The sequence below is a fragment of the Capsicum annuum genome, chromosome 2, assembly GCF_002878395.1.
Source record: "Capsicum annuum cultivar UCD-10X-F1 chromosome 2, UCD10Xv1.1, whole genome shotgun sequence".
NCBI lineage: Eukaryota > Viridiplantae > Streptophyta > Magnoliopsida > Solanales > Solanaceae > Capsicum > Capsicum annuum.
The window spans coordinates 69,247,138-69,262,716 of record NC_061112.1 but is presented as its reverse complement, the minus strand read 5'-3'; the positions used below and the strand labels follow the sequence as shown (position 1 = coordinate 69,262,716).

Genomic DNA, 15,579 nt, shown 5'->3' with positions numbered 1-15,579 from the left:
TACTAAGCCTAACCTTTTATTTACCATGTATAAACTACAAGAAAACAATACGGTAATCGAGATATAAGAACAATAAGATTAAACCTAATCTTTACACAAAAATTTTTCAAAGTCGATCAATATTCATCTACCACCTGTAAACTATAACAAAGCAGTACAAAAATCAAGATATGAAAACAATAAGATCAAACCTGATCTTTCATCTACCACTTGTAAACTATATCAAAACAATACGATAAATATTCGAATAATACAATTAAATTATAATATTTTTTAGCAAAGAGGAGGTACGATTGCATGTTTCTCCTCATCGCCAGGAGGATCAACTTTGTAACAAATGCAATGATTTTCTTGTTTTATCTAAACAAAAATAGTTAGTAAATATAATTTGAGTACTTGAAGATGTATTATAACCGGAATAAAGGACAATTCCTTATAACTTTCATTATTCAGCAAATAATTGATCCAAAACTGTAGTTACATGAGATAAAACTATAATTAGAAATAAATATTTTTCAAGTTTGATCGAACATGTATCTTGATCTCTGACTCCAAAATTCTATGTACGAATATAACTCATAATTTAGTCATTAAATCAACACATCTCCCTTGTACCTTTCACGCATCCCTAGATACATAGATAAATTGTCAACTTAATAATGAATAAAAAGTGAACGAAGTTATCAACCAACACATACAATTAAAGTAAAACATGATACTAATACTAACATACATATATGATGTAAACAACGAAGGTGGAGGAGGGAAACCTATCAACTTGAATCTTATGGTTATACCAGTAGAATATATATTTTGTAAGTTTGGAAGTCTATTATAAGTGTTAAATGTTTAGGACTATCTTTTTAAAGAAATACGGTCCACAATAGCTAGAAAATTAGAATTTGTTTAGTATTAGAAGTCTATGCACAAAGTTTGTTTAGGTAAAGTAACTTTTTTGCTAATTGTTGGGAATGTTTTTAAAAATATGGCAAACAATGAAAAGTTGGAATTTGTTTATATAGAGTCAAATATTATCGCACCTTCCTATCTAAAGTCATGTCTTCGGTAATACAAAGCTATGTGATGTTTTGTCTAATCACCTTTCTTAATATTTTCTCGACCTAGCGATACCTCTCCTTGTACCCTTGAGTCTATCAAACTTCTTAAACCTCCTCACTGGAGTGCCAGTCTCTTTTGGGGATAAATTGTGTATCAAGCCTCACTTCGACGTCAGCCTCATGGATCACATTACCAAATTTACACTCCAAATTTTCACTTTTGTCCTGCTCATACTAAAGTTTAAGAAAATGTCTATAGCAAAGCAAAAGATGACAATTTAAAAATTATGATATAAGAAAATTGGAAGTATTTACATTGTATTTTAATTAAGAGTACAATACAATACAACCATCCAAAGAGAGCCAACCAACTTGTACTATTAATGACCCAAGCTAATCATCAATTTGGAGCCAAGTTCTTGAAAAATTTCAATGAAAAAGTTACCTATGTCGAACAATCATCTCATTCATCAAACAAAATCACCTTAATTTTTTTTCTTTATGTTGGCTTTGTCAGTTTATATGTATATACAAAATACTTGATTTCTGTTCAAAAATATTTAAAGTTTGAAGATAAAAGAAAGAAAACATTAGTATTACTTGTTATATCAATATAGATACACAACTGTTAAAAATATAATGATAAACTAAGCGGTAAGAAAATTGAACTAAAGAAAGAAAAATTGAAAAGAAAAACAACTGTTCCCACCTTCTATTCGTCATAACAATTAAATTACGATAGAAAACAACTCCTTCTATATAAGCGTATTCATAAATCTACACAACTGAAAAATTAAAAATATAATAATAAAGTAAGCGGTAAGAAAATTAAACTAAAGAAAGAAAAATTGAATAGAAAAACAACTATTTTCACCTTCTATTCCTCATAAATTATTCCTTATATCAATTGAATTACGAAAAAAAAACTCCTTATATAGAAGCGTATTCATAAATAACAAAGAATTTGATTTTAAACTCCTATATGATTTGTATTAAGATATGTATGATTCATATTTTTCAAAAATATATATTATTTGAGGAAAATAATTTTTAAAAAATAAGGTAGTTTTTGGTTTGTTCAAAATATGACTCTACGCAAAAGATGGTAGGTTTTAATTTGCCCAAAAACTTTTTTTTAAAAAAAAATCCGTTGCTTGCCACAATATGATTTCAAATATAAGGTAATTCAGCAATTTTGTAACTCCTTAGATATATTTAGGAATCCTTATTTTCTCAAAAATTCTCATACTATTTATATTAGGTAATTCCTTGATTTTCAAGTAGAAAAACTTTTTAACATATATTTTTCCTCCTTTTACCATATATTTAAAATCCTTATTCTTTATATTTTAAGAGTTTTCCCTATTAAAAGTCAATATTAGATTAACAATAAAATAATAATATGAAAAAATATAGTAAAAAGACGGTTTTGTCTAAAGAGGAGACTTTTAATAAAGGGCAAAAAGTTTGATTCACTTTTCTAAGAGGCTTCACACTTTTAATATATTATAGATATAGATATAGATTATAGATTATAGATTATAGATTATAGATTATAGGTATAGATTATAGATATATTCATCAATAAATGAATGATTATTTACCTCATGTTATAAAACAAGAAAGAATAAAGAAGAAAAGTAGAGAGAATAGAGAGAGTGATTTTTATTTCTTCTTTTGAGGGATGAATTTACAATGAAGGAAGCCCTTCTATTTATAGGGGGAATTTGCCCCTAGTTTCACACTAAAAGACAAATACATAAAATCCTGATAGACATCAAATAGATCTTGATAGAACTTGATAGACATTCTCTATAATTGATATATATCATAACACCCCCCCCCCCCTGAATGTCTAGATAGATAATGTGCCTTATTAAAACCTTACTAGAAAAAACCCAGTAGAAAAAAAAATCTAGTGAAGAAAAATGAGTACACATTTCTAACAATACACATATCAATTGCCTCATTAAAAACCTTACAAAGAAAATTCAATGGGACAAAACCTCGTAAGGAAAAAAGAGTAAAGAGCATATTAACTCCTCCTAATGAGAACATCCTTAAACCATTGCATCCCGATCTTGTGCACCATCTTCTTAAAAGTTGTAATTGGAGAAGACTTGGTGAATAAATCAGCCACATTTTTACTTGAACGAATTTGTTGCACGTTGATATCACTATTCTTTTGTAGCTTATGTATGTAGAAAAGATTTGATGAAGTGTGCTTCATTCTATCTCCTTTTATGAATCCTCCATTAAGATGTGCTATGTATAATGCATTATCTCCGTATAAAATTGTGGGTAGATTGTCATATTTCACACTATATTTTTCTCGAATGAGATGTATCATGGACCTCAACCATACACATTCTCGTCTTGCTTTATGAATAGCTATTATCTCAGCATGATTTGATGAAGTGGCTACGATAAACTATTTTGTTGTAATACCTCGATCGTTTCTTAAGCCTAAATCCGTCTTTTGAGTGGATATGTATGACTTACAAAGTGATTGATGTTTAAAACATATTGTATTTCTATAATTTCTACTTTTTTCATGTAGATCATTGAATAAGCCTTCCATCGATACCAATTTCATTGAAATCCAACTTCGGACGAGGGAGTTATAGCCATTTTACTCAGCGATATCGGATCGCCCAGGTCTGACGGTCGACCTGGCGAACCGCCAGGTCCTTGGTGGACCGGCAAGTGTCCCGTTAAGCCAAGGCAGCAACCCCTCTTCCTGGTCATCGTGTGACGGCCAAGATGGTGGACTATCAAAAAGTTGACGGACCGTCAAAGGGTCCGTCAGGTGGAGACAGAATGTCTCATTTCTGGTCCTCGAGTGACGGACGACTTGGTGGACCATTAGTTTTCTGATGGACCGTCACTTCGACCATCACGTTGAGGTAGAACATTCCAGTTTTGGTACTCGAGTGACGGACGATCTGATGGACTATCAGGAGACTTGACGGACCGTCAGATCGACCTTCACAGGCCGCGATCAGCAAATTTCAGCTTTTTCAAAAGGGCATTTTGGTTATTTCCGCTCCTTGTTTCCTTATATATACATCAAAGTAGTAAAGAGAAGATCATTTTCTCCTATTTCTCTCCAATTTTCTAGAAAACTAGGGTTTTCTCTCAACCCAAAAATCAAAACTCCTTCCAAGAAATTCAAGGATCTTCCATAGATTTCTCCAAGTTGTCCAAGAATTAAGCTCCCCTAGTCAAAGGCATCAAGGATCTTAGCTCAAAAATGTAATGAATAAGTTCCAAACAAGTTTCTACATTTTCAAAATTATAATCCAAGGTATGTGGTGTTTGAACAAGAACACTCCTTTCGTTCTTGTGCCTAAAGATTTATTTTCTATTATTGATTTACATGATTTTGCAAGTGGGTTTACACCCAAATTTCTTTATTTATGATTTATGAGATTTGCGTTGAATAAGTTTGATATTTATGATTATTTCACCATCATGTTTCTTAAATTGAGATTTTATTCCATGAGTTGTATATTGTCATTACGTATTGATGATTTCTAAGTGATTTAAGACAAGTGTCATGAGTTATACCTTTCCATGAGAAATTTGACTATTGAATATATATCGATATTTGAGATTGAAAGTCAAGAATGAGTCCTATGATGTTTCCTTGAAGCTTTTGATATTTGAAAATGATTCGAAAAGCAAATGTACTTGATGTTGAGAAAGATTGTGTTGAGTTGAGTCGGGTTAGGAATCCACAAGATGTTTATAATTTACAAATGAGATATATATTTATGTTTTGGTCTTTAAAATAGACCCATGAGTTGATATTGATTAAGGTGGATTTCCTAACGCGTTCTGAGTTGATCTGGAAGGAGTATTTAGCACCGAGTGAGAAATATGGTATTTCTCCGAAACTATGTGCCATCGCAGGATTGATGTTGATAATTGTGGGCCAGAGGCCGAGTATGGAATTTTGATAATGAGATTGAGGTTGTACTCCCTGGCAAGAGTACGACACCCCGCCAATGTGGGGTTCTCTCCTTAGGAGGGCAAAACATTGGACTTCATGCGGCTCACATGGTGTAGTTATGTTGGTTATAAGAAACTCTCACGTTCATAATGATCTAAGTACCATGAGTTACCGAGTCACTCTAAGTCATGAGTCAAAGAGTTTGAGTTGAGTTCAATGATTTATGAGATTTATGAAGCATATGTTATTACTGATGACTTACGAAAATAATGTTTTAGATAATTCAAGCGAAGAGAGTTATTATTGTCAGCATGCATGATTTTCTTATACATTTACGATATTATTTAAAATGTTACATCCGCCCTCACATACTCAGTACATTCCCAAGTATTGACTCCCATACTCTTTTGTATTCTATATTTCCTCATGATATAGGTTCAGGTGCTCAGTCTCAGCAGCGACAGTGATCTTTGAGTACCTTCATCTATATTTCTGGGGTTGGTAAGTCCTCATGGTTCGAGGACCTGTGTCTCCGATTTTATCTTGTAAATAGATGGTTATTTACATTCAGTTCAGTACGAGTCAGTTGGGGATCTGTCCCAATGGCTCCTTTGTCCTATGTAGTAGAGGCTTTGTCAGACTAGTATACCAGCGTGTACAGAGATTTCAATATTTTGTTTGTATAAGGCAGTATTACTTCGTGTTTTAGTATGTTCATGACATGGTTATTCCTCTTTATCTTAGCATGATTTGCGCTATAATGAGTTCTGAAAGTGATGATAGGCTTAGAGGGTTAGCTTGAGGCAACATGTGGCCTTGAGCACCATGTGACGTCTCGGGATAGGTTCTTGGGGCGTTACATTTGTATATCTCCAAGATATTGCAGTACCACCACATATGAACGCATAGCCTATTTGAGATCGAACTTTATGTAGGTCAGATAAGTACCCAAAATCAGTATGACCAATAAGATCGGGACTACAAACTTGCTAAGAAATTAACTACAAAAAAGGTTATATCAGGCCTTGTAGTATTTGCAAGATAATTAGTGCATCAATTGCACTAAGATATGATACTTTATAACCAAGACGTTCCTCATTCTTTTCTTGAGGTCGGAATGGATCCTTATTCAATTTTTTCATGTTTCTCATTTAAGCAAATACTCTATTACTTTTGAAAACTCTCCAAGAATTTTAATGATACTGAAATCATCAAATTATATCTTATAAAGATAATAAAAAGTTTTCCAGAAACTTTATATGCTTCAGGAATTTTGGATCTTGTAGGAATTTTCATATGGATGTTTGTCAAGTAATAATATCCAACATGTCAAGTGTGACATCTTCAAGTGTCTGGACTGTAAATCAAATAAGTTTTACGCTTACCAAAATGCATCTTTTCAGGTCACTTGATAAATATTTCTACGCCAGCATACTTAAATTAACGTAGAATTTAGATCCTCATAATCTTTTACAATATTGCGTCAATATTATATCAAAGATATCGTCGACGAGTTTTTATTTTGTATCGATTCGCAATGCGACATAATATTTTGAGATCTCATCACTTCATTATTTTCAGGTACCTAAACCTCTCATAAGGTTTCATGAAGTGTTATGTCATAGGCTCTTCAAGAGCACATTGCCTTCTTATCATGATTATTTGCTCCTTATCCTTTTCAAGAATTATTTAATTTGGAACCGATTGGTCAATCATGTTTCACGCATGCATAGACTTTATCCTTTAAGGACACAAAATAGGAGCACTTGCAGCTAAATATGAGATGTTTTTGGCATTTGACTTGAATTATCTTTTGAATGGGGATCTGATGATAATTCCTAACATATTTCATAGCTGCTTATAATCTCTCCCTTATGTTAGGAAAACTAACATACATCCTCCATTTTCTTTGAAGAATCCATCTTTGTGCATCATGGTATATTTATTAATCGTATACCGCATATCAAAACTATTAGATGGAATAGTTGGTTCCTGTCCTTAAACCAATTTAGAGGGAAGAAATAATCATAATATATTGGTATAATACATACAAGTGCTATTGTATGCAATATATCATATTTCATACCAATACATGAAACTTTGTTCTCATTAGTAATGGTTCAACTATTTATGGAAGGCATTCAATGCTAAACCATCATCATCAAGATGAATTATCTTGATTATATAATCTGAAAATTATGCTCAATTTTTATTGAACAAGTAACTTTATGAATGTCAAACGTAGGTTGACCATGAATGTACATGTGATCATCTTATTGATGCATCTTTTCAACATATCACATGATAGGTGAACAGACCCTTATTTACCTTTTATTTTTTTCAGATTTTGAGGGATCCAATCCAAAAATTAGTTGGTCCAACCAACTTATCATGAGAACAAGCAACATTAAAGTTCATGAAGAATTTTCTAATTCTTCAATATATGTTCAATACTCAGTATGCACATCTTTAGGATATCGCAATCGTTCATGTCAACTTATGAACTTTTAATCTAGTAAACTCCAAGTTTACCATGATATGTGTTTTTACTTTAGTAAATTTCAGATTTATTATTATATGAATAAATTTTAGATTTACTACTTCAAAAGTAGATTTCAAAATTATTCAACCTCTTTCGGAGGTGAGTTATGATACAATCACAATCAAGTGCACGTTTGTATTAATAAGTTTCTCATTTCCCAGGAATGGAATATAATCGTGCTTTAAGCCTATTAAATTATAATAGCTTATAACCTCTTTCAAGATTTTGCAACTTCAGAAGCAAATCGAGACATACATATGATGTAGAGAATTTTTCTCTAGTATATCTTATAATCATATAAGTGTGTGAAAATATCATCACTTTTGATGATCATTATCATATTGTCCCTCCACGCATATATCCGTGCATTCAATCACTTGTCTTCTTTCAGACATATTATGCATTGTTACCACATATGCCTCAAGAATGAAGTAAGTTGTCATATTTCAAACTTATCATATATTGCTACCACATTCACTTCATGGAATAGAGCATATTCAATGGGTCGAATTTCATGACTTTTCATTAAGCACTCATTATTTTGCCTTGCCATCATAATATCATCAATATGGTGTATTGAGATTCAAACTCAACATCTTATCCATATAAATGCGTCTTAGGCATGAATTGATGGGACTTGAACCCAACATATTATTATCCTTTTTGATAATATTATTCTTGAGGAATAAATTTAAAATATAAATGGTTCCAAACTAATTATTTTTCCTCAAATTCAATAATAATTATATTAGTAGTAGTAAAAGAAAGATAATATAATGAATTACTAACCTTGAAATTCTTCAGATTTATAATCTTACCTTATTTGGCAGAATTTCGTGCTGATAACGTGTTATAAAACAAGAAAGAAGAAGAATAGAGAGAGTCATTCTTATTTCTTCTCTTGAGGGATGAATTTACAATGAAGAAAACCTTCTATTTATAGAAAAAATTTGCTCCTAGTTTCACACTAAAAGATAAATACATCAAATCCTGATAGACATTAAATTAAATAGATCGATTCACTATAATTAATATATATCATAACACCTTACACTTAAACGCTATTTTTATATATACTTTTTTTTACCAATTGTTACCACCTTAATAGATTTCTTTTCTACTGTATAGAAAGGTTGGTGGAGGAACACCAAGGATAATTTTGTAATTTCACATAAATACTATCTCTGCCAAATGATAATCCTAGAAATCTCCCGACACTCTCGCTTGAACAGAGCAGTCGAAACTCTTTTCTCATCCAAAATTTTTTCGCATCTCTCTATCTTTTTAGAAGGAAAAGTAGAGATGAAATTGTCCTCTCTGTCACAGTTCAGTCTAACCTAAAGACTAGCGGTGTTTGTCCACCTCGACCCAAGTTTCAGCAATCTACCATCTGAAATTGAACCACTGCCTTCTATATTTTCCATCTGAAAAACTCAGCATCCAAGTCATTCATATCTCTGTTGATGCTACCATCAATTGCTTCTGGTATGTGCTCAAATATTTCTGCATTTTTTCAAATGCATCTGATCAATAGAAGCATCAGTTGGAGGATGATCAAGGGCATATCAGTTATTAAATCAATATATAGAGTCAAAATGGTAATTTCGTTTACCAGTTGATATAAGAGTTATGGAAAGATCTTATTTTCTATCTATTGAAGGAGTAGCCCTTGAAATTTTGACCTTTTATGATTACTGCTCATTTTTAGCATAAAGCGGTTTATTTCTATCCTTATGAATCGGACTATACTATGCTATTCACAATATTTATATTAGGACTCCTTACTTTGTTTGTTGGATCTGTAATAATTTCTTACAATCAAGAGGGAATAAACTTGGATATATTATTGTAATGGTTTGCTTTATCTATAAATATTTTGCATCATAACTCGAATGGTTTAAAACGAATGACACATATCTATACTTGAAAATAAATAACTCTTATTGAGAAGCTTTGATAGCCACAAAATATATGACTACAAGTTTCAAAATATTATTTTAGTTAAATGAATTACCAATTAATTCCCCTTCATTTTCAGTCAAAACATGTTATATTTACAGTATAGATATTTTCTTTCTCTGCTGTTGTAATACAGGTTCCATCATTTGTGCATTAGTACTGTATGGTCTTGCACTGAGTTCTTTCCAGTACCACAAATATAAGTGAACAAGGAGATTGAGCTTGTTCGTTTTGTTTTCGGATCCTGTGTTACATTTATGCAGTGTTGGTATTGATAAGTTCAATGAATTTAACTTTGTATATTCTTTTCTGCTATCTATATCTTTTTTCAAAATGATTTTGTGCTGAATCATGAAGTACTTGCTTTTGGCTAAACTCTTCAATTCTTGTAATTGCTGGGATGAAGTACTTGCTTTTGGCTTAACTCTTTACTTTTTCAAATTGTTGGGATGAAGTACTTGCTTTTGGCACCATTTGTGGGTCATAGCATATACTCAATACTTCATGGGAAACGATGAAAGCCAGAGGGACATTTCATACATAAGTACTTATTTTTTCCCACAAGCTTGGCTAAACAGTCTATGTGCTGCTTTGTCTTTATTACTGTCCTTTTGTTGATTCATACGACAGGCTAAAAATCATGGAAAACAGGCTGATATTTCTGAATTTCGAGCTCAGCTTGATGCATTGGGCTTAAAGATTATTCAAGTGACATCAGATAGAAATTGTTTCTTCAGGTTTGTGCTTAGTAAGATTGCCCTTTTTCTACATATTGGTCTGCTTATTAGACTTGTATAAGAATCAGTGTGAATATGCATTATGCGAATTCAATGCACCTTTATAGTTTGGTTGAGAGATGCACAAGACATCATGTGAATCTATATTAAAGTCCCATCTCATTACACGTCTCCATCCCTGCTCCCAACCCTCATTTCCAAGAGAAAGTAAGAAAATGATAAAAATTTCTTCTTTCAATGACTTCTTCATAAGGAAGGTTTGATTTTGGTGCAAGCCGTAGAACCTTAACATGCACTCTAATGCCATATAAGCCTACACCCAAAGCAGACAATATTAGACAATATTACTGTAGGTTGGCTTAGGGGCCAAGTTAAGGGGCACAAGGGAGTTCATCATAACCTTCTTCACCGAAAAATCACATTGTGTATACAAGGTCAAAATTATCTTCCAAGCATATTAGTAGTCGTTAAATCCCCTTAGCTTCTTAGTCTGTTTACTTTTTTTATATTTTGAATCCCCTTGGTGAAAATCATGGTTTTGACACTAGTTTAGGCTACTAGATATGGTCCAACCTTGAGTGATGATGTGTCAAATCTCAGCATTTATGAGTTTAGGCAAATCATGCATCTTTAAGATAGAGCGGCAAAATCTCAATTGAGTTTGGTGTGTCTCTACCGTCTTTGAAATGATGGTGTAGTAAACATCAATGAGAACACTGAATCCTAAAGAGCTTGTAGTATATAACATTTAGACAAAGCTCATATCGGCAAAACAAAGGAGATATTAGATATGTACAGGAAGCAATTACTAGAAACTAGGATGCATTTTAAAAGGTGGCCTAAGCCCAAAGCTGAGCATATCATTGGTGGTCTGAACTGCTACTAATAATAACGCCCTTTTGAGCATTAAAATTAATGTCGCAGCAAACAGGGTCGCTCCAGAGCTGAATATGTTATGGGAAAATTCCAGTCGAAAGATAGCCATACCTTCAGGATTCAGAATCTTGAACTAGGTTGCACATGTCTGAGTCTAACCATGCTTTGGGCATTACTAAGTAGGTTACAACTTTCAACAGTGTCCATAAGAGATTCAACAAATCGAAAAGAAAATGCTTACATGACATGATTGATTAACACTGGATTTTTTTGTAGGAATGATCAACGTCAACTATAACCACTTCGATGGAACACTTTCTTCATGTCCAAGTAAGTATAATTTTCCAATTCACATATTATTGTTGGCTTATTCCATATATGATATCTCAACGCTATTTTGGTGGTAGTACAGGTCTCTGTGATTGTTGGTAATATTGCAATTTTTACCAAAGGCTACTATTAACTTGGTTTAACACCTTTTTGTTTGATGAAATGATAGTAAAAGCTTAAATCTTATTTCTTAATCAGGATATATTAGAGAAAGAAATATGTCTTCCGTGCTCAGGCAATCTAACTTACAAAAATCTGATTGTGTTTTGGGAGAATCTTGATTGTTAAATATTTTATAAGAAATAAATTATTATTAGAGACCCCGTGCATAATGGGAGATTTAGTGCAACGGGCTGTCCATTTTTAATTAGATCAGTATCAGCTCTTCTTGAGAAATTTAAATGAAAGAATGAAACAGAACTTCATTTTATAACATTTTGAACTTTTCTTCACTCATATAATCAATTCATTATTTCAATTAGGACACTGGGATCAATCTGATGCTGATATTACAAATTAATCTCATTATCAATTATTGTCCTTTCATGCACCCTGGTCGGAATATTTTTTCAGTTGGAATTAGTTTCAATTGCACTTCTTAGTAGCAAGATTATGAGTTAATAAATAATATATCACTTATCGAATTAACTCCATTGTTCTTTTATTTTTCTCATTTCTAGGAATTCAACCACATGTTACTTTATGTCACAGTCATCTGCCACAAGCACTTGACGACGAGTACGGAGGATGGATGAGTCGAAAGATGATGTGTGATGCAGAGTACTTGTAACTAAGTTCATGTTTTGCTATACATTTGGATTAATATAACATGATTGTTCATTTTTTATATTTAGCGATTACGTCACTGCCTACGCGGATGTGTGCTTCAAGGAATTTGATGATGGAGTTTTGCATTGGACTACCTTGAATGAGGCCATTGGATTCGCTATAAGCGTACACACTCTCCTCCCCCAGACCCCACTTGTGGGATTGCACTGGATAGGTAGTTGTTATCATCACCGTCTCTCTTTAACACTGCCTACTCAAGTTTCACAATGCATAGCCGTTCTGAAGCTAGGATACAGGATCATTGTGGTTGGTTGACCATCAGTGTAAAAATAGTCGAGCCATCATAAATCAACTGAATGCTATCGGGAATAAGCTAATGCAGCATCTATATACGACCGCCAATTAATTGGTGAGGTATAGTTGATTGATTGATTCTTAAAGCTCCGTACCTGGCAGTACAAATTTCCTTGCACATGAAGGCTCATGGCTCGCTTTCTTATCGTTTTCATCATGAGAATTCATGATAATATTCTTGCTCTCTGGCAGGTTTAAAAGTACTTCAAGGAGCTCAGAGACAACTGATGTTAAATACATTGATCCTACTTACATGATCTATGCATGCCATGCAAATGCTTCATATGGTATTCTGTGCACGGTACTTGGGCTAAATGTTGTAAGTCCTCCATGTTCGCTTACTGGTTATCCAAATTATCATAAATTTCAGGCAAAATATACAAGTGGTTCACCATCGAACTCATAATATTGTGATGACCTTCACAATCATGACTTGCTTCAAGTCAAGAATGTAAATGCTCGTAGAATCCTCATTACTCTATGGGATAAGAGTTTCTCTGAACTTAATCTGGAATTAGATTATATTTCCCATGATTGAGACATTATTCAACCATTTATATATTCGATACACATACTTCATTTTGACAGGTTCACGGTGCATTTGCTGGATATAGTGGTATCACAGTGGATATATGCAACACTCATTATGTCTACTTTCCAATTCCAGAAGTCATCCTTTTAGAAGGAAATCAATGCTGAAATTGATCTCCTCGTCGTTGTCCACCTTGACCTAAGTTATGGCAATCTGCTATCTGGAATTGAATCACCGCCTTCTACATTTTCCATCTGGAAAACCCAGCATCCTAGTCATCCGTATCTTCGTTGATGCCTCCATTAATTTCTTTTGGTATGTGCTAAAATATTTCTATATTTTTTCTTCTTGTCGGATTTGACTAGTTATGTTGTTGTTGTACTAGATCCACTATGTTTCTTATAGTTATTTTCTAAATAACTATGTTTCTTTCTTTGTAATGTAGTTCCAATCTGTAGTTCCAATGTAGAAAAGCATTATATGCAAGAGAATTTTCTAGAAATATAGAAGACAACTACATAGAGAATCTAATGGTTGTTTATTTTACAAGAGAATGTAATATGCTGGTTGTTATTGAGATTATACGGCAACAAAAGTGATTTATTGATTAATTAGACCGGTGAGGAAGTTAATAAGTGCTGATCATTATCTATGGAAAACAATAGGTATTATAAATGTGTAGTCCCTGTTATTTTATCTCGACTTTTAGTATATCTCTAAGTTCCATTTAGAGTATTGTGTATTATAAAGGTGATTTTCTGTTAGTTGAAAATCATTTTTAGTTCCATTTAGAATATTGTGTATCATGGAATCTCATGACAGAATGCTTGTCAATATATCATGACTCACTGCAAATTTTCTACTTGATGATAGATATGGAGAAACAAGTAGTTGGACAAACTCTCCCTGAAATGGCTAATTAATAGAAATCAAGTTGAGCTATTTTAACAATGAGATGAATATTTCAACAGGTAAATTGTGTGTTTCTATTACGAACTCATTATATTTGTATTACTTGACTTATTCATTTTTTAAAGAAGATATCTAAAATGTATTTTTTGGAAAATATTTTTTCATTCACCAACCAAATACTAGAAAATATTTTTCGAAAAATATTTTCCATCCACCAATCAAACATAAGAAAACAAGAAATCAACTTGTTTTTTAGGAAAACATTTTCTAGGAAAATATTTTCCTTCATACCAAACACACCCTTAATGCCTCTATATATTGTTTACGAAATGAATTCTATATTATTCATCAATATGAAAAAATCACACCTAAGAGAGCGGCCAAGGTTGTTGCCATGAATACTTACTCTGCGATGTTGACTAGAAAGTCTTTCATCCTAAAAATGGATATAGTTTTATATCTATTCATCCATATGTGCCTGCTCAAGTGAATATTTTGAGTTATATGTCATGAAGTTCCACGTTAATGAAGATAGCCTGTATTTGTATAGACACGACACACATTTCTTCTATAATGTATGGTTTGAAAATAAAATCTATGAAGCCTTTATTCCATTAATGAATACTTTGTTGCGGATTTTGCACTGTGCAATCTCTCTGACCTTTATTCTACTGATTACTAATTTGTTGCGGATTTTGTACTGTAAAATCTCTCAACCTCTATTCTATTGATTTATATTTTGTTGGAAGATTTTGCACCTTTATTATGTGAATGCAAATATTTATTAAATATTACCTTGAGTTGCTATATCTCAAGGCTAACACCATGTTACAACATCAACTTTTTCTTTGTAGGTTGTATATTTAGAGATGAGAAAGAAATATATTTTGAAGTGCAACATATATGTATTCTTCGTTAAAACAAGAATCACGTTGAATAGAAAAAGATGAAAAAAGAACTACTTGAAAAAGAATCTGCAAAATCAGTCGTCCTAATTGTTGGTAATCAAGATACTAAACCCTCAATTTAGATTTTGAAGTTGATCATTTCCATTGTCACACTTGAAGTGGTTGTTTTTAGGCATTGAATTAGTTTAATTTTCTCTTTCTTACGTACTGTTATCCTTATTTAAAATATGATCTGCTTTTGGCAAAGGACGAAACTTGCTTTTATAAATATGCAACTAAAATCAAGGCATGCTTATCTAGTACTTAATAAAGTTGTATAATAATGATAGACGTGACTAATTTCCTTACAATTGCCACTTACTAGTTACTACAGCCAATTCAATGCCGTAGAATTGCTTTTCATCTTCTTGTATTACCTATTCAATGTTTGGACACGTCCAACTTCCTTTGAATTGTTTTTCGTCTTACATATATCAATTCAATGTTTTCTTTCTTCTCCTCGACTTTCAACAATAAACTTTGTAATCTTATAAATTGCCAGACTATTAAATTATTGCAGAACCATTGATGTTATACTAAAGAAAGTGTTAGGATATTTTATTTAATTAAATTAAGAGTATTTTAATA

General features: G+C 32.4%; 1 protein-coding gene across 9 annotated transcripts; it reads left to right on the top strand.

Moving 5' to 3' along the window:
* Nucleotides 1–8,737: 8,737 nt before the first annotated feature.
* Nucleotides 8,738–15,105, top strand: LOC107857542. Of its 9 annotated transcripts, none has more exons than XM_047406326.1 (11): nucleotides 8,738–9,153; nucleotides 10,145–10,251; nucleotides 11,176–11,306; nucleotides 11,404–11,457; nucleotides 12,138–12,225; nucleotides 12,312–12,460; nucleotides 12,543–12,655; nucleotides 12,793–12,919; nucleotides 13,189–13,447; nucleotides 14,006–14,103; nucleotides 14,899–15,105. In XM_047406326.1, exons 1-7 carry the CDS (start codon nucleotides 9,019–9,021, stop codon nucleotides 12,650–12,652), a joined length of 774 nt encoding a protein of 257 aa, XP_047262282.1. In that variant the 5' UTR covers nucleotides 8,738–9,018; the 3' UTR covers nucleotides 12,653–12,655; nucleotides 12,793–12,919; nucleotides 13,189–13,447; nucleotides 14,006–14,103; nucleotides 14,899–15,105. The 9 variants fall into 9 exon arrangements, 5 of the variants coding, with proteins under 5 accessions (XP_047262282.1, XP_047262285.1, XP_047262281.1 ...); XM_047406329.1 differs by having other exon boundaries at nucleotides 12,532–12,655; XM_047406325.1 differs by having other exon boundaries at nucleotides 8,739–9,153; nucleotides 12,543–12,660.
* The last annotated feature ends 474 nt before the right edge of the window (nucleotides 15,106–15,579 follow it).